The 20,130-nt window shown below is 40.7% G+C and overlaps 1 protein-coding gene across 1 annotated transcript in view; it reads left to right on the top strand.

Moving 5' to 3' along the window:
* Positions 1-20,130, top strand: part of septin8a (septin 8a) — a 52,546-nt gene that overhangs the window by 24,306 nt on the left and 8,110 nt on the right. The window contains exons 5-6 of the mRNA XM_084073199.1: positions 170-331; positions 2,700-2,796. Of these exons, the coding sequence (XP_083929325.1) occupies positions 170-331; positions 2,700-2,796 (259 nt within the window). The remainder of the gene's footprint in view (positions 1-169; positions 332-2,699; positions 2,797-20,130) is intronic.

Raw genomic sequence — 20,130 nt, forward strand, 5'->3', positions numbered from 1 at the left:
GGTCCATTTGGTTCCATTTGTACACTCAGAGTTACAGACCCATAAGGGTCCATTTTAGCTGGGGACCCTCTGAAACTCCCTCGAGGACCCCACTTTGAGAACCAACACTCTAATCCATGCCTTCCATGTTTCTCTCTTACTGAACCGTCTTCCCGCTCTCCCTTTTCAGGTGAACATAATTCCCATCATCGCCAAAGCAGACACGATCTCGAAGAGCGAGCTCCACAAATTCAAGATCAAGATCATGAGCGAGTTGGTGAGCAACGGCGTTCAGATCTACCAGTTCCCGACCGACGACGAGGCCGTGACCGAGATCAACGGTTCCATGAACGTAAGCTTCACTCTGAAACAAACCGCCACACTTATATACACCATGCACACACGCTGTATTCGATGCCGTCTCCACAGACTCGTATTGTGAAAATAGCCGAACCACAAGCTCACAACACCTCGCACACATTTTCAAACCACATGTGTAGCTATTAACACGTGTTGAACAGACTTAAAGGGATAGTTCACCCCCAAAATGACTTTCTTTTCTCTATCGATTAGTCACCCCATGGAGACTTGAATTCATGGATATTGTTTTTTTTTGTCGCATTCCTAAGCCAATAATTTGATGACCGGCAGCGGTTCCGGTAGGAGATACAAAGAGTCTTTTTTGTGTCTCCTACCGGAACCGTTGCCTACCGGTCCACTGGTCATCAAATTATTGGCTTAGCAATGCGACAGAAACAAAGCGTTATCCATGAATTCGAGTCTCCATGGGGTGACTAATCGATCATTTTGGGGGTGAACTATCCCTTTTTAAAATGTGTGGTCTGCACTCAGCAGTGTGTGTGTGTGTGTGTGTGTGTGTGTGTGTGTGTGTGTGTGTGTGTGTGTGTGTGTGTGTGTGTGTGTGTGTGTGTGTGTGTGTGTGTGTGTGTGTGTGTGTGTGTGTGTGTGTGTGTGTGTGTGTGTGTGTGTGTGTGTCCCCTCACATTCATATACACACTAAACTGGAACATGGGGTCTGTCTCTGAGAGTGCTCGTTTCCCCATTCTGTCACTCTCTGCATACTACAGGAAGACGTTATGGGCCTCATAGCGCTGCATACTTTCCTCTGACTTCCCTTATAAATATCTCAATCTGTACATATTTTCCAGGGTTGTTAAGCGACTCTGAAAATAAACCTGCATCTGAAGTGAACTTCATTAGTGGAAGTCTAAAGTTATTTTGGCAGACGGATACGGGGCCACACACACAAATCATGCAAACGGAACACGCACACAACAAACCATGCACGAGAAGACGAACCCATAACCACCGGATGAGGTGGATGTAAGCCCCGCCCCACATATCAATCATAGTCCTGTCTATTCCTAGTCGATGACATCATCTCCCCACAGGCTCACCGGCCAAGCAGGGTTGCCAGATCTGCTTATTATAATTTCCCCGCAAGATTTTATTTGAAAATAGCCGATCTACAAGCTCACAACGCGTCGCATCGCGACGCGTTGTGAGCTTGTAGATCTGCTATTTTCAAATACTGATGTATATGTTAAAGTGCACATGTGGCCCATACTTCGCTTCTTTTCGGCTGGTTTTCCTAGACCTGGTTGCAGAATCTGGCAACACTGCTCACCCAGGCCAAGCAGATTCCCGCGGCCGGCCGCCAGCTGGTTTAAACTGGCCACCTAATTTTTGCGGTTGCGCGCCAGGCGTGTTTTCCCCATGATGCAGTGCTCTGTGGCCCAGCGGGAGCATAGTAAACCTCCGAGAGCAATAAAGAACCGTGTGTTTAACCCGTTAAGACCGGGAACGCGTCTGTGTCATTTTTAGATTTTTTTTTGGGGGGGCTATTCAAAAATAGCAGATCTACAAGGTCATACGAGCTTGTAGTTCTGCTATTTCTTTTAAATCATGAAAATTTGTGCAAATCTTTGAATATATATATTTTTAAAGCGAACATTTGTAACTCAAATCTTTGCTTCTGGAGATTCTACAAATGTCTTCTAAATACTAATGTTTTTCTATGTCTAGGACCACCCAAAATAATATGTATTGGGCCACGGACACCCATCTCAAAATATTTTGGACCAGGGACCCCCCAGAAGCAAAGATTTGAGTTTAAAAAATCACTTAAAAAAATATATATATATTCAAAACTTTGCACACATTTTCACAAATTTTCATTTTATGAGCTTGTATATCTGCTGTAAATGAGTACAAAATAATGGTTTAAGTGGTTACACAGATGCGTTCCCGGTCATAATGGGTTAATCATGTCAATGAAAAATGCCTCCGAGCCCAAGTCGGCCACATGTTAAAACGTAAACAAACCGCTCCGGTGTGGCTTGTGTGTATGTAAACAAACGTTCAGCTCTGTGGCGCGTTCTAGTCGTGAAAAAGATAAGTCAGAAAGTCGTGCGGTGAAGTTGGGTTTTATTTGAAAGTCGAACGTTAAGTTCTCTTTCATCCCTCCCCAGTGCTCCAGTTGTCTCCCACCAAAACGACATCTGTAAAACCAGTTAACGTTTGGTGGCCACAACACCAAGTACCGTTGCTAGGGCGGTGACTGGGAAATAAAGTCTTTTTGAGGAAGTAAAGAATCTGTTCCCAGGAATCAGGCCCAGGTAGTGACTCTGGTTTACACTTGTTGTAACCTTATTTCTTTTCTTTTCTTTTCTTTTTGTTTGACCTCTGACCCTGAGCAGGCCCATCTGCCGTTTGCTGTGGTGGGGAGTGTGGAGGAGGTCAAAGTGGGCAACAAGTCGGTGAGGGCCAGGCAGTACCCCTGGGGCATTGTGCAAGGTGAGTACCACGACAAACAGGTTTATTTAGGGTTTGTGCAGTATGTCCGTGTATACAGTGGTGGAAGAAGTACTCAGATATTTTACTTAAGTAAAAGTAGCAATACCACAACATAAAAATACTGTCTGTTACAAGTTAAAAGGCCTGTGTTCAAAATGTTACTGGAGTAAAAGTAGAAATGTATTGTCATCAAAATATACTTAGAGTACCAAAAGTAAAAGTTCAAAATGTTTGAAAATAGCAGATCTACGACGCGTTGTGAGCTTGTAGATCTGCTATTTTCAAATAGTCAAGGTATAAAATGGGGCTAAAGTGGTTCATTCATGTTTTATAATATAATAATTTATGTATACCTCTGGTCCCGCCGGTCAACAAATTATTGACTTAGGAATGTGACCAAAAATAAATAAATCCATGAATTCAATGCTTCATGGGGTGTCTAATTGATAGAAAATATGTTTTGTTTTGGGTGAACTACTCCTTTAAGAGCCCCCACTGGGGTCCATTTGGTTACATTTGTACACTCTCAGAATTAAATAAACACTCAGGATTTTACTGTGTCCTTTTTATGGTGGTAGGCTCACAGACTGATAAATGAAGGCTGCATGAATGAGAATTGTACTGGGACATTGCCCCTTGGCGGTGGGGTTCTGCTAGAATGCATACTATAGGTTAATCACGCCTGGAAAAAATGAATGTGTGTTAGTGGCTGTATACCAGCGACCGCATGTTGGTGTATGGGAATTATGTGTGTGTGTGTGTGTGTGTGTGTGTGTGTGTGTGTGTGTGTGTGTGTGTGTGTGTGTGTGTGTGTGTGTGTGTGTGTGTGTGTGTGTGTGTGTGTGTGTGTGTGAACGTGTCTGTACTTCAGTTTATGTATCCTTGTACGCAGTGGTGGATAAAGTACTCCATTTCTTTTTTTACTTGTTTTGTACCCTGTTACAAGTAAAAGTCTGGAACTCTAAATTTAATTGAGTAAAAGTACAAAAGTATTGGCATCAAAATGTACTTAAAGTACCAAAAGTAGAAAGTACTCATTATGCAGAATGTCCCATTTCACAAGTTTGCAAATGTATAAAAAAATGTTTTGAAAATGGCAGATCTACAAGCTCACAATGCGTCGCATCGCGACGCATTGTGAGCTTGTAGATCTGCTATTTTCAAATGGCTGAAATGTATATAGGGCTGAAGTGGTTAATGTATGTTTTATGTAATAATCAAAATCTACAAAGTAACTAGTAAGTTTTCAAATAAATGTAGTGGAGCAAAAGTACAATATTTGCCTCTGAGATGTAGTGGAGTAGAAGTCAAAGTACAGTACTTGAGTACATGTACTCAGTTACTTTCCACCACTGCTTGTACGTGTGGTATATGCCGTGTGCACGCGCGTATGGCTTGTGTGCGTCTGTATGCCGGTGCCCACAGGGGACAGCCTGTCATTACGGGCTCGTGAGCGTTGTTTTACTTCATACTCGCGGCTCTGTTGTCGTTCCTCCGGGCTCAACATGTGTCATGTGATCATGTCACGTGACCATGTAGTTCTGTGAGAATATTACTGCTCCGCTGGGGATCCTTAACCCATTCCATCCGGGAACACGTCTCTGTCACTTTTTTTTTATTTCTTTGGGCTATTCAAAAATAGCAGATATACAAGCTCATGGCGCGGCACCGAGTGCCGCGCCATGAGCTTGTATATCTGCTATTTATTGATTTATTTACCATGGAAGTGTGTGCAAATCTTTTCATATATATATATTTTTAAAGTAAACATTTGTAACTCAAATCTTTGCTTCTGGGGGATTCTACAAATGTCTTCTAAATCCTAACAGTTTTTTTAAAAACTGATGTTGCTATAATCAGTGGTTCTCAAACTTTTTCATGTCAAGGACCCCCAAAAATTATGTATTTGGCCGCAGACCCCATCTCAAAATATTTTGTTCCAGGGACCCCCCCAGAAGCAAAGATTTGACTTACAAATGTTCGCTTTAAAAATATATATGTTCAAAGATTTGCTCAAAGATCTACAAGCTCATAGCAAGGCACTCGGTGCCGCGCTATGAGCTTGTATATCTGCTATTTTTGAATAGCCAAAGTGTAAAATAACGGTTAAAGTGGGTACACAGATGCGTTCCCGGTCTTAAAGGGTTAATGGCCTCCTCACAGAGTCTCTCACACTCCCCCCCCCCTCCCTCTCCCTCTCTCTCTCTCCCTCACACATATAGTACACCCCATTCTATCTCTATCCACCCTCCTGTCTCTCACTTTCTCTCTTTCCCACCCATCCCCTTCTTCCTCTCGTCTTCTTTCCCCCTCATGCACTCTCTTCTCTCCTTCCCTCTCTCCTCTCCTCTCCATTATTCTCTGACCGGCTCATTCCTCAACTCCCAGAGGACCCTCCATGGTTATTTATAAACCCTGCTGGGTCTCTGAAGGGATGAACTCGGTTGGGACTCCATCAGTCAGTGTATGGATATACAGTCCAGACCAGCATTAACCCTTTAAGACCTGAAGTCGATTCTACAAAATGTCTTCTAAATCCCAACAGTTTTCTGAAAAACGTATGTTTCTATATCAGTGGTGCTCAAACCTTTTCATGTCAAGGACCCCCAAAATGATATGTATTTGGCCGCCGACCCCCATCTCAAAATATTTTGTTCCAGGGACCCCCAGAAGCAAAGATTTGAGTTCAAAATGTTTGCTTTAAAATAATATATATATTGAAAGATTTGCACACATTTTCACGATTTTTCAAAACTAGCAGATATACAAGCTCATAGCGCGGCACTCTGTGCCGCGCTATGAGCTTGTATATCTGCTAGTTTTGAATAGCCCAAAGTGTAAAATAATGCTTTTTAGCTCAAATCAAAAAATGACACAGATGCGTTCCCGGTCTTAATGCATTAAGACAGAGCTGTGCTGGCACCAGTTCTACCCCAAAGCCCCTCGACTACGACTTCATCTCCAAGCTGTTTCTCCATCTGCAGTTTAGGTCAAGTTTTTTTTACTGTGGTCACCCGGCTGACAGGGTCTCATGTATCTTAAAAATCTCATGACCGAGTCCAAGCCATTGGTACTGGATCATAATATGTCTAAAAAACTATATGGGTGGCAATAGGGGGAAAGTGGGATCAGATCAAGTCCCCCAGTTCTCTTCTCACTCTCACGTTTCATTCTTTCACCAGAGGCATATTGCTTTATTAAGACCTGAGGCGATTCTTAAAAATGTTTTCTAAATCCCAACAGTTTTTGGAAAAAAATCTATTTTTCCCCCCAAAAATAGCAGATCTACAAGCTCAAAGCGCGGCACTCGGTGCCGCGCTATGAGCTTGTATATCTGCTATTTTTGAATAGCGAAATAAATCTAAAGTGACACAGATGCGTTCCAGGTATTAATGGGTTAAGAACAATGAGCAGCAACGTCATTAAAGAAAATCACAAAAAAATATTTTTCCACCCAACATGATTCATGACTACTGTATGATCATGATTACAATGTTAAGGTAAGTGATTTACTTTGGTTAAACTAAGTGTTTAATAGCTCTATATTCTGATACTACTCATTGCTATAGACTAGAGTTCTAGAGTGCTAGACACTAGAGTTCAGGAGTCTCCCATGTCTCACCAGTTCTTTAGTAAACAGAAAATACATTTTCAGTGCTCTCTCTTGATTGGTTTAGATTTCGTCACCCACCTGAAAATGTACTACATTCTGTTTACTAAAGAGCTGGAGAGACCCCTGTGACCGAACAAACGCTCTGTAGCAATGATTACTATCAGAATATAGTACTTAAACCTTTTTAACAAAAAAAATATCACTTACCCTACCTTTTTAAGCAAAAAATATAAACCGAATGACCATTTAGCCATAATTGTGCAACTTCAACTAAGATCTCACAGGTGGCATGAGATGTGGATGGGAAGATGAGATCCAATTAGTGTGAGTGAGTAAGACAGAGAGAAAAAGCCAATGTTTAGACAGAGAAGCTACTTTCAACGTGGTGTACTGTATCGAAGTAGCTCTCATAACTTTGGATGAGCAATGTCCAATGTCATCAATAATGTTTCGTCATGACCTACTTTTGGGCAATAGTTTCTTTTTTTTTGCCTGTTCCTAAGAGAGCCCTTAAGAATACCATGCAACACAGGATTTTAATCATTACAGCCCATCTGGCATCTAGCTGTCTTGTCTGTACTGCCACCACTGAAGCCTGGCTAAGAGCCAAGGAATGCACACACACATCTTAGAGGCAAATATTGTACTTTTACTCCACTACAATTATTAGAAAACTTTAGTTACTAGTTACTTTTCAGATATAAATTATGATCTTATGAAACATACATTAACGCGACGCGTTGTGAGCTTGTAGATCTGCTGTTTTCAAACATTTCAGTACTTTTACTTTTGGTACTTTAAGTACATTTTGATACCAATACTTTTGTACTTTTACTCGAGTAAATTTTGAACACCAGACTTTTACTTGCAACAGAGCACTTCTACATTGCAGTATTGACACTTTAACTTAAGTAAAACATTTGAGTACTTTTCCCACCCCTGCGCACACACACGATATGTAGATAGGCAAATAGAAACAGGAATATGCCTGGAATATAGACAAAAACTCATGTTTGAATGCAGATGTACAACATGCACAAAAACACAGACGCACACACAGAACAGAGTTGTCACTCGGAAGGGGACAAAATACCAGAGATCTGCCATCTGTCTGGAGTGTCAAAGATAACCCAGTATCAAGAGGAAATAAAACACTCGGCCACACACACCAGCCTTTCAGATAGTTGTTTTGTCAGTAGACAGTCCTCCCACTGTCTTCCCCACAGCCACGGACATTTCCCATGACTCTTCCCAAGGGTTACCATAACCCCATCCTTTACGACATCTGGCATCTCTACAAACTGTTTTCATTAACCCATTCAGACCGGGAACAGCATCTCTGTCATTTTTATTTTATTTCTTTGGGCTATTCAAAAATAGCAGATCTACAAGCTCATAGCGCGGCACCGAGTGCCGCGCTATGAGCTTGTAGATCTGCTATTTTTGAAAAATCGTGAAAATATTGTGCAAATCTTTGAATATATATATATATATTTTTTAAAGCGAACATTTGTAAATCAAATCTTTGCTTCTGGGGCTTCTACAAAATGTCTTCTAAATCCTACCAGTTTTTTAAAAAATGGATCTGGCCGTAGACCCCCATCTAAAAATATTTTGTTCCAGGGACCCCAAGAAGTTGCAACGGAGTTAAACATGTTCGCTTTAAAAAATACATATTTCAAGATTTGCACACATTTTCCACAATTTTTCAAAAAATAGCAGATCTGCAAACTCATAGCGCGGCACTTGGTGCTGCGCTATGAGCTTGTAGTTCTGCTATTTTTGAATAGCCAAAGAAAGGATTAACACAGACAACGCTGCTATCAATAGGCTTAAGTGTGTGACAAAATGGAGACCCCTCTCAGATAGTATGACAAAGTGTCTTCTGTGAGTGGCAGGCCTCCGGTGTGCCCAGCGATGCTATCGGTCCAAAACTATTAGAGTTGGGGCAAAGACCGCTCCCGTGAGTGCGTGAGGAAAATACTAAGAATGATAAATGTTACTTTTAAAGGAGAATAAATAAAGTCAATAAAACGGAATAAAAAGAACTGGCCTCATAAAGCTTGGTACACACAAAAAAAAAACGATCAAATAAACCATAGAAAAGATGCAGTGACGGAAGAACAGCAGAATGGATATAAGAATAGATAATACAGCATTGAGGAGACGAGGTATAACCGCTTTCCAAATAAGACGTTTTAATCCCATTATGCTTTTGTGAAACACGATATCTGATTACTTTTGATTAATTGTGCCGCCGCAGTCCCACTCCTTGCTGTTTTCCATGCTCACTTAAACACTTACCCTATTTCATACTTTAAAATTTTAAAATAGCAGATCTACAAGTTAGCTCACTATGGTTAGGTTGTAGATCTGCTATTTTTGCATTTTTGGCTATATTGACATGGCCAAAATTGGGACACCAGGGCGAAAGTGGTTAACAGGTGTTAACGTGATATATCATATTGTTTACGAAATCGAACTTTGCAAATGCTGTTTGCAATACTGGTTTTCCATTGTGCATGTCGTGTGTTTTGCTTATTGGTACCCAGTGGCTGTGGTATGATAATTCGCCTCAGTGTTAATCATCATTAATCATCCTGAAGGGTGTTACTTCTCAATAACTACCAGCGCGGCGGCAATTATCCAGCTTATTACACGGCTACTTAATAAATAAAATAATAAATTGACCCAAAAGCAACAACAAAACAAAGTATTTCCTTGCTTACGGTAATGAAAGTATTCCATAAGATTTGCGCTGGCCGTCCGCTCAGCGCAGCACGGCCGCCTCGGAAAACAAGGAAGCGTTGATCAAATAAAATCAATTTTCGGTTATTGCATCGTCTATTTCTCGTTTAAAAATGTTTTCAAAAACATTCTTGACGTCATGTTGGATACCAAAATTCAAGCAACACAGCAGTTGCTCTGAGCCGTTGATTAGACAGAGGTCTGTTATAGAGCTCATCGGTCATTATTCAGAAAAAAACGGGACGCTGAATTCAGCGATTGACCAATCAGAATCAAGCATTAAACCAAACCAAACCAAGATTCAGTATATGCCGGGCTTGCTTTCAGTCACCTGCTAATTGGCTCTTTTTCCTTCTTTCTAATGAAACCACATCATCGTCAATCTTTGATCCTCACTGCTCCCTGCTATTGCTGGTATTTAGATGGGTTCTTGGCATATGGTTCACCCCCTGCCTGCATTCTGCACATACCTCCTCCACCCATTGTAACCCCCCCCCCCCCCCCCCTGCGATCTTGATAGCAGAGGAACAGATTTCTAGTAGTTTATTACGTGGCAACATATTGAGTTCTACACTATAATTTTTGCAAATTGTATTTAACTTTCTGTGCATCCCTCCAGTTATTTCGCCCAAGATCATCTCCTCTATCTCTCTGTTCCTTACCTATTTAACCAGTGTGACTGCAGATTCCTTCATTAATATTTTGGTTTGTATTGCGTTGTTGAGTCAATCAGCAAGTAGCTATTTTCATTTGAGATGATTGACACACTTATCTCCAAGTTTTTGCAAAAACTTTGCTCAGAGCTCATCAAAACTCTGCACATCATGCCACGCTGTCAGCTTGTAGATATTTTCGGTGTGAGACAAAATGCTGCGTCATGTTGTGAGCTTGTAGATCAGCTATTTTCAGTGTTAGACAATACACAACAAAGTAGACATCTGGTGTAATGGGCGTCGTAGGCGATTAGGGGATGACGAAAGTTAGGCTTTATTAGCAAGTTGCCAATTGCCCTGTAGTAACTTTAATGGTCGTGTGAGGGGGACAAAATAAGGACATTGTGGGAAGGAGTGATTATGTTTTTTTAAGGGAGACTAGGGAGTAATATCTTCTTCTTTATGAGAGATTTGCAGGCAAAAGATAAGGCTCTTGGGAGCCATGAGGGTCATGCAATGGGGTTGTTGTTTATGTCTTACACGAGCTCCAGGCACAGCGACAATAACCCATCTCAAAATATATTCGGTGCCGCGCTATGAGCTTGTATATCTGCTATTTTTGAATAGCCAAAGTATAAAGGGTTGAAGTGGTTAAAATTATTGTGATGCTATATTAACACATTTTGCTGGGGGTCCCCGGACCCCACTTTGAGAACCAATATTCTAGAGAGACATTATTAACAGTCATTTGGATTCTATAGAAGTCTTCTATGGAAGCATATTGCACAGCAAAAATAGGAAAACGGCAGGAACAATATTACTAAAACGAGAAGATGGTGCAAAACTAGGGATGTTAAGTTAATCTATAACCGGTTAATTGCAGTTTACTCGATTGAATTTATCGATTTTTTTGTTGAAAACTTCTTTTTTTGGAGGGGGTGGGGGGGTTGCTAGTGAAAGTTACAGGTATGGTGTGTGTGATATCAAATGTGAGTTTACTATAATCACGGTAATCCTTAATCATATTCCATCATATTCAAGGGCTTTTGGAGAGAAATGAGACAGACTCCATAGAGCACTGCAGGGGGGAGGTGTGCGTGTCTGTGTCCAGCTGATGCTCGTTGCGCCTCGTTAATGTTATATACATGAAGGCAATTATGTGTCTGCACTCATTTTCGGTTTCGGACAACAATTTTCCTTTAGGTCCAAAAAAAACGCAGCTAATCAATTAATCGATCGACAAGGTTAGGTATCAATTAATGAATTAATCGATTATTTGCGTCCCTACGCAACACCGTTGAAGCTCCTCACAGTCGGGTGAAAAGTAGCAGCAGGTTGACCTGAGGAGATGTATCGGAGGAGGCCTGTGGGTGTCTACACGCTCCCCAGGCCAACAGTGTGGGCTGCCAGCGACGGGGACAAGCAGTGCGCAGGAGAGAATTGGCAGGGACTAAATTGAGACAGCAATGTCATGTATTAATCCATTCAATCCGGGAACGCATCCGTGTCATTTTATACTTTAGCTATTAAAGAAATTGCAGATATACAATTAAGTTACATTTTTGAATTCATATATACATTTTTAAATAAAATCTTTGCTTCTGGGGGTTCCCTGGAAGAAAATATTTTGAGGAGGGGGTCCGCGGATAAATACATATCATTTTGCGTGGTTGACATGAAAAATGTTTGAGAACTACTGATATTACAGCAACATACGTAAAAAATAAAAATAAAAACTGTTAGGATTTAGAAGACATTTGTAAATCCCCAGAAGCAAAGATTTTAGTTTTAAAAAATCGCTTTATAAAACATACTGTATATATTCAAAGATTTGGACACATTCTCACGATTTTTCAACAACAAAAAAAGCCCAAAGTATAGCTATTTTTTTTTTAAATGACACAGTATACGTTCCTGGATTGAATGGGTTTAAAATAATAACTTTTAAATGTAATAATCATACGTTCCCAGTTATTACCCAGCAATCCATTCCTCTATGTTAACCTCATTCTGGCAGCATCATCATCCCACCACCACCCTCCTCCTCCTCCTCGGTTTCCTCATCACCTGACGGCGTGAAGACAGCCGTATCAAATACCAAACGGTGGCAGCGTTAGGACCAATATACATCACCGCCAACAACCCCTACCTAGTCAAAAGACGAGACAACTGGGTATATAGGCTTCAGCAGAGTTCAACGTGGAGCCTCTATATACAGAGCAGCAAATCAGGTGACATGTGAGCGGAATGGAACCGACACCCAGGGTACATTCTCTCCCACTGATGTCAGTCTGCAAGGCAAGGCAGGAACCACTTCCTGTCACTCACCCCCCTCTTTAGGAACCGGCTTTACTGTGAGAATCACTCGGACCTAGCGCTAGAACAAGAATCCGATGTGCCACGGTTTAACCCATTAAGACCTGCAACGCATCTCTGTCATTTTAGATTTCTTTGGCTATTTTTGAAAAATAAATTGTGGAAAATCATTGAATATGTTTTTTTTTAAAGCGAACATTTGTAAAATATTTTGTTTGGACCTCCAGAAGCAAAGATTTGAGTTACGAATGTTCGCTTTAAAACATATATATTCAAAGATTTGCACACATTTTTCTTTTTTTTTCAAAAATAGCAGATCTACAAGCTGTCAAGCTCATAGCGCTGCACTCGGTGCCACGCTATGAGCTTGTATATCTGCTATTTTTGAAGTGCCATAGAAAATTACACACGTGTTGTGTTCCCGGTCTTAATGGGTTAATATACTGTAGTTAACAAAAACTAAACAAAATAACTAATACCTAAGCCTTACCTACACTAGGTAAACTAGTAATTAAGCCTTTAAAATAAATACATATTAACAAACCCACGTTGAAAAAAACAATGAAAAAATAAAAACTATAATGAACCTCGCAAGGAGCACGTAAATAAAAACAAAAATACAACAATAATGCTTGCACGCAAACAAACGGTCCTTATTCAATGCTTGTCTGTTGCCACAGTTTTTTCTCAATGCGGTTAAATTAAAACAGACGTGTTTTGTGCATGCTGCTGCCTCACTTTCCGCTCTGAGATATGATTTGAGTTGAGATTTGCTTTTCAAAGAAAAATGGAGAGGGAGGATAATGGAGACAGATGGAGAGAGAAAATTAGCAAGATGCTGAGAGAGCCTCATAGCTAAGAGAGATAGAGGCTCATAGCTGAGAGAGAACTCAACTCTTTGCTTCTGGGGGTCCCTGGCACAAAACATTTTCAGATGAGGGTCCGCGGCCAAATGTATATCAATTTTTGGGGTCCTTAAGTTGGCATGAAAAATGTTGAAAACCACTGCTACTTGATGAGGTTAAAGTGTCATTTTTAAGTTTATACTTTCTCACACAAAAATGATGTGTTGTCAAACATAACGATGCGCCAGTTGTAGTATACAGTACATTTTCTTTAAGTTGTTTCCTGTTTTAACACAATATACGTACATACGTTGATTGCTGTACATCGAGAGGTACTGTGGTGCGGTATAGTCAGGGTGATCATCACTTTTTGATTTATTTACTGCTAACAAACTGGTGGGCAGTGTAATATTTACACCCCCAGAGTGAGAAGATCAATACGTACATCCCCGGACAGATGTAGAGTCCACAACCACATATATTATTTATGGCAAAACATGAATCTTCATTCATTCACCACTTTCTACAGCTATTCCATAGAGTGGTACAGGATTTATTTTAGCTACACTAGGGGCTCTAATGATAGTCGGTTGTCCGTTCCGTCTCCCACTCCAGCACTTTGGTTACAAACAACATATTACAAAATCATCTTCATGCTCACCGGAAGATTAACCCGATTTATTGGCATTCCCATGTTAGTTCATTTTGTGCCACCATTAGATAAAAAATCTTCACACAATACGTAATTATCAAGTGTTATCAAACTAACTGAGCACATTTTCTGATTTGCTGCTTTGGATGAACCTAAACCATTTGAGTGACCCTGTGATGTTGCCTCTAGTGCCACCCTAAGGCCAAAATGTCAGCTTTGCAAACAAGATTGAGTATCAGGCAGATTGCTGATGAATATACAGTATATGTCGCACCCCCCCCCCCCCCCCCCCCCCATTCCGCTAGCAATAATGATTAAAACATTTCTGTTTTCTTTTGTTTTTCATGTTTAGCCCCACTAGTTAAATCATGGGGTTCTAAGGATGGTTTGGTGTAATGAACAGTACAGTTTCTACTAATTTCTGCTAGAGGCTTTTAGATGGTTGATTGTTTTGAATGAGGGGCAAAGTGACTTTCTTCAACCAGATCTGTCTCCTTTGATGATTATGATGGTGGTAATCTCTCAAGAACAGATTCAGAGCTGCGCTACTGAAATCAAATCAAATGCAAAAGTGAAAAACGCTGGGGGCGCTGTTTTTCCTTTTTTTTTACCTGGGATCCCAGATTGTGATGGGGGTAACCAGTGGTGGAAATTAACTAAGTAGATTTACTTAAGTACTGTGCTTAAGTATAATTTTGAGGTATTTGTACTTTACTTGAGTCTTTCCAATTTCCAATGCTTTTACTTCTACTCCACTACATCTCAAGGGCAACTATTGTGCTTTTTACTCCACTACATTTATTTGAACGCTTTAGTTATGATAGATTGCTTTATCATTTTACAAACACCTTAGGCTCAGATCACACATTGGAATAAGATAGACACAGACACAGCGGAGATCTCCTTCACAAAGAATCTTTTTACTTGCCGCAAGGAGTAAATGTACAGCTTGACCTGAATCATTTCTGGAGTACAACTCACTTTACATTGTCATTTATACAAGGAAACAGGAGAGACAGAGAAGCTAGCAGGGAGGCGTGACCAAAAGTACTTAAAAGTATCAGATTACTCTGAGTAATCTATACTGAATGTAATTTATAACAGCGTACAGGCAGAGCAAACTGGGAGAGAGAACTCCAAGGCAGGGAGTGAACTGATAACAGAGGAATGCAAACATCTGTGGCTTTCATGGACCTGGTACAATAACAAAACCATCCAATATGAAGTGTTTGGCCTCTGCATACACAGGGAGATTGAATATACTTTATATTCAATTGAATGATTAATTAGTTGAACACATATTAACAAAATGAATACACATTAACCCAATTACTTTATGTCAGCATACTAAACATAAAAATCGGTTCCTACATTTCCCTCCTTTTATTCATTTTTTAATCTTCACATTCTTCTTGCTTTCACCTTTTTCAGTGGCCTTGGGACTTAAGCTATCCATCTATCTCAGCTCTAGTCATGGCATAAGACAAAGTTTGTCATTGTTGATCACATGATGAGAATTATAGAATGTCACTTGATATGGTCATTAATGATAGACACGATTGTGGATAATGTCGAAAAAACCTAATGGTAGGAAAAAGATCATTATCACCCTTCATTACCATGTAATGTCTTGCTATTCGTATGAGCGGCAGCCTCAGCCCTCAACCGGGTATATCACTTGACCAATCAATTGACAGTCCTTACTCAAAACATTAACAGAGCGCATAGAAGCATTGTCCCACTTGTACCCAGCTGTCTGTTCCACCTACCCCTCCCTTGACCTGTGACTCTCTGGAGGGCACTAAGGTGTTAACATCACATCACTGGCATTTTTAGAACTAATGTCATCTGACATGGAAAACACGGTGTTTGATGGCTTCATTAGTATGTGGCTTCTGAGATGATGACCGTTTGGTCGGTTATCCCGCCCCTCCCTTCGGAGGTTGTCTTAAATGCGCCCTCATTCCACACTAACACATTTACACCAGTTGGCATTTTCCATCTCGCTCCATGATATTGCATTTATCACACTTCATACTTAGTCCGCTTCAGAGTGACATAAAAGCTCTTATTTATGTGCTTAAAACTGATCATACGTTTTGCACGGCAAATAGCTTGACCCAAGGCTCTCACTGTTTGGATTCGAGGCACTTACTTACTATCAGTTAACTGGAACAGGAAATGTATGATGTAGACATATATCGCTGCAACATAACAATCATAATTATCTTAGCTTTAGCCTTCCCCTGCTTAACTTTAATAATAGAGACAAAAGATACATAGAAAAATATACAATAACATAGATAGGAAAATATAAAAATAAAAACAAGTGTGGTGCATCGTCCTTCTAAGTGTAATCAGGTGAGGGGGGGGGTACTATTCTAAGTGGATTCTTCACCGGTTAGGGCCTAATCTCACTCTATATGTGAGACTCCACCCCACAAGCCGGCCTTCTTCACCTTCTTACGTAATGTTCGATGATGTTTGCACCAACTTGCGAATGTTTTTGTGTGGATTGGACAAACCACACGCCTCACATCAGGTGACATGTTGACCAGGGACTGCATCTCACAGCAGTTGGCATGTTGACGTGACCCGGGCATGGACCCTCCTAGCACGGAGAGTTCAGTTCACACTTGATGACCTGGTCAGCATCACCATAAGCAGTCCCATCGTTCCTGTGGAAGAGATAAAATCTTGGCAGCTTACTAGTTCTTTTGACCTTTGTAACGTCTTCAAATTCATTTTTACAGTGTATGGCTTTTACCAGAATTTAAAAAAATGTAAGTTTGAATATGTTGTGAATATGTGTCTTTAATTACTATTAATACTTCTTAACTCAGTGTCACTCTCCCTCCTGTTTGAACCATGGCCATACCTTATGGTCATGATTCAATATACAATTAATTACTTGATTCACAACTGTACTTAGAACACTGCTTGTATACTTCAAATATAGAGGAGAAGACACGATTTTTCAAAGTGAGAAATTGGGGCTTGTGGCACCGTCATAACAAATCATCTACAAAAACAAAACTAAGTAAGAAATGGGGCCTGAGACACTGGAGGTCAAAACGAATGAAAGATAAGTCTCATGGGAACTAACGTTTCACTTCCTTGGCAGTTAACACTTGCACACCTGGCAACTCCACTGCGAACTAACTGTTCGGTTATCAGTTGTAGACAGTACATTGAGGCCCTTCGTGGCCTCGCAGGCTGAGCTTAGGGTGAGCTACCACTTAATTTTCCTCTCTCACTCCCACCTATGGGCTCTAATCAGGGCCTTGTGTTCCCACTGCCCATAGGATTGCAACACTGTAATTGGTTACCACAAAGTATCCCGATTACTTTGTTACTCAAGTAAATATGCTAACCACAACTTGAGTAGAAATACTTTTCATTCAAAGTAACTAAATGCTTTTAGAAACACATGGCAGTTTCTTACAGACTTCGTTCCTATCTACATGGGGAAAACAGCCTTGACTTCAAATAAGTCTTCAACTAATACTTAAGATACTTTTCATTATTGAGTATTAAAATCAACACTTGCTGTACAGCTTGTAGATCTGCCATTTTCAAACCTCTACGCTTCTTATCTGGACAGGAATGTGCTTGACCCTGCAGTGCACATTCCTAGCGTGGGGTACTTGGAACTAATTACATCTCAATACTTAAGATTCACTTCGCTTAGCTGATGTACTAAAAACCTCATATTCCACTGCAACAATGAGCTCAATCCCATCAAGCGAAGGCCTGCATTCCTCCGATCGCCTACAGGCCCTAACCTAATGCAATTTTGTTGCAACAGAACAGACGTCACAGCACATCTTTAACACTTGAGTTTAGACACAGGGCTTGTAACAAAAAAAAAAAAAAATGGACCTTATATTGGAGCTGGTTAATAGCCTTAACTGCACAAAACTTCACTGATAAGGGCTCCTAAATATCACTAGAACTTATGGCTTTTTGTGATGTTTTTTTTCACTTCATCACTGTCTTTCTGTCTCTCTGTTAGCCGCACAGCCCGCACACACACGTGCACACACACACGTGCACACACTCCCCAGCTTAAGTTCAGTACTTGAGTATATGTACTCAATTACTTTCCAACATACACTCATTTCAACTGTTCGCTGTAACTCATTCATACTGACCACAAAAATACTTTTACTCTCTGGGAGTTACTCATTTGCTCAGTCACTTCTTCCCCACACATGTATGTGATACTTAAGTACAGTACTTGAGTAAATGTACTCAGTTACTTTCACCCTCACACTCTTGAGAATGGTTTATTACGTAGCAGATCTGGTTGGTCCTTACTATTAATGCCTAAAAATAAGCCCAGTATCTATTTGCTGTTGTCTACTTAAAATTCTAATTATGACTGTAATAAGATGTGGGGCTTTTATTCATGCATAAAACTTTGCTTTAGACTGGCTACTGTAAACAGGCAAGGGGCTTAGACATCGTAGCTAATTAATACCAAATGTGTGCAGAATGTGTGCCCTCATCATATATATATATATATATATAAGGGTTTCTGTACCAATAAAACCAAGGTCCTGCCATGTATCATCTTTCTCCATTCTGCTCTTAGGTTTACGTGTCTTTCTGTTATCGTCCCATCCATAAACTGTTGTTGTTGATTTACAGTCAGCAACAATATGCCCCGTGAGCCCACACCTAAAGCATGTATTTCGGGCCTGTCTTGGTGTTTCCGCCCGGTTATCATCCTCCCAGCCATTAACTGTTTCGCTAGATCTACACTTGGCTACGAAATGGCCGATATGGCCACACCGATAACATGTTTGGGGGGGTCTCTTCCTTCCTTTTGGCCTAGCTTCTAATCCCCCACTCTCTTTCTTTCGCTTTCTCTCCCATCTTGCATACACACACACGTACTCCCACACAGTCCCACACACAGCACGTTTGAGTACAGTATCTGAGTAAATGTACTCAGTTACTTTTCACACACCCAGCTTTCTCTCAAGCAGTCGCTATCTCTCTCTCTCTGCACACACATGCAGCCCTCACACACACACACATTCACTTGTATTCCTATACTCGTGAGGACATACACAGACACTGAAAATCTCATTCGTTCTTCACAGTCACGACACTTTGTCTGCTCTCTCTCATAGGCTTCTACAGGAACATACACATATTCCCTGGGGATCCCCACACACATTCACTGTACTCTCATTCATAGATTCATACAGAAATCACCAGTCCACGCGACTGTCCCAAACAGACCTCAAACACGCAAGGCTCCTGAGGGGGGGGGAAGAGACACACTCGTCTCTCAACCACCGTGATTATCATTCATACTTATTTCGAGCGTTATTTACACTGCTGTATACTGTTTGAATCCCACTTCACACATTCCTTAATAACACATCTTAATATCACACTTTTAGTAATATTAAGCACAAACATACAATATAAACACATTCAGTTTCACCACGTCCCAACAGATTTCTCATCGAACACCCAAGGGTATTTTGTGGGTTATTCTAGATGATCAGATCCAGAAAAGTGCTCACGGCTCACTCACATAGTGATGACCGCGGAGAGAAAATTGTTAGACCCGGATAATTCACTCAGATCGCGTTTGGATACACATATCGCGTTTGGATACACATAGTGATGACGCGCGTCCGTCAATATCTGTGATTTCATACACACTACAGTATACAATTTGCAGGAAATAAATCACTCTGTTGCTTCTAAAACATAGCAACATATCCTAAGATTTCACTGCTTATTCAGTGCTTAGGCTTATGTCTATATTCACATAGATAGACAATGTCTATATTCACATAGATAGACAACTTTTGTGTCTCACTTACGTGCTATCTTATAGTTGTGTGATCAGCGTTCAAATGCCGTCGGCCGTTCCTTGAAGATAAGATGTCAGACGAGTTGACCGCCGACCTGGATCGAATTCACGCTCCAGGATTTTTGCAGGATCCGGGTCCTGGCTGCTTGCAGACTTTTCCAGCGTCGTCTTCCTTCTTACTCTTCTTGGAACAGCTCTGACATCCAGGCTCGAGGGACCATTGTAATGATAGATTGCTTTATCATTTTACAAACACCTTAGGCTCAGATCACACATTGGAATAAGATAGACACAGACACAGCGGAGATCTCCTTCACAAAGAATCTTTTTACTTGCCGCAAGGAGTAAATGTACAGCTTGACCTGAATCATTTCTGGAGTACAACTCACTTTACATTGTCATTTATACAAGGAAACAGGAGAGACAGAGAAGCTAGCAGGGAGGCGTGACCAAAAGTACTTAAAAGTATCAGATTACTCTGAGTAATCTATACTGAATGTAATTTATAACAGCGTACAGGCAGAGCAAACTGGGAGAGAGAACTCCAAGGCAGGGAGTGAACTGATAACAGAGGAATGCAAACATCTGTGGCTTTCATGGACCTGGTACAATAACAAAACCATCCAATATGAAGTGTTTGGCCTCTGCATACACAGGGAGATTGAATA

This window comes from Gymnoscopelus microlampas (genome assembly GCF_963454915.1).
Source record: "Gymnoscopelus microlampas genome assembly, chromosome: 12".
Taxonomy (NCBI): domain Eukaryota; kingdom Metazoa; phylum Chordata; class Actinopteri; order Myctophiformes; family Myctophidae; genus Gymnoscopelus; species Gymnoscopelus microlampas.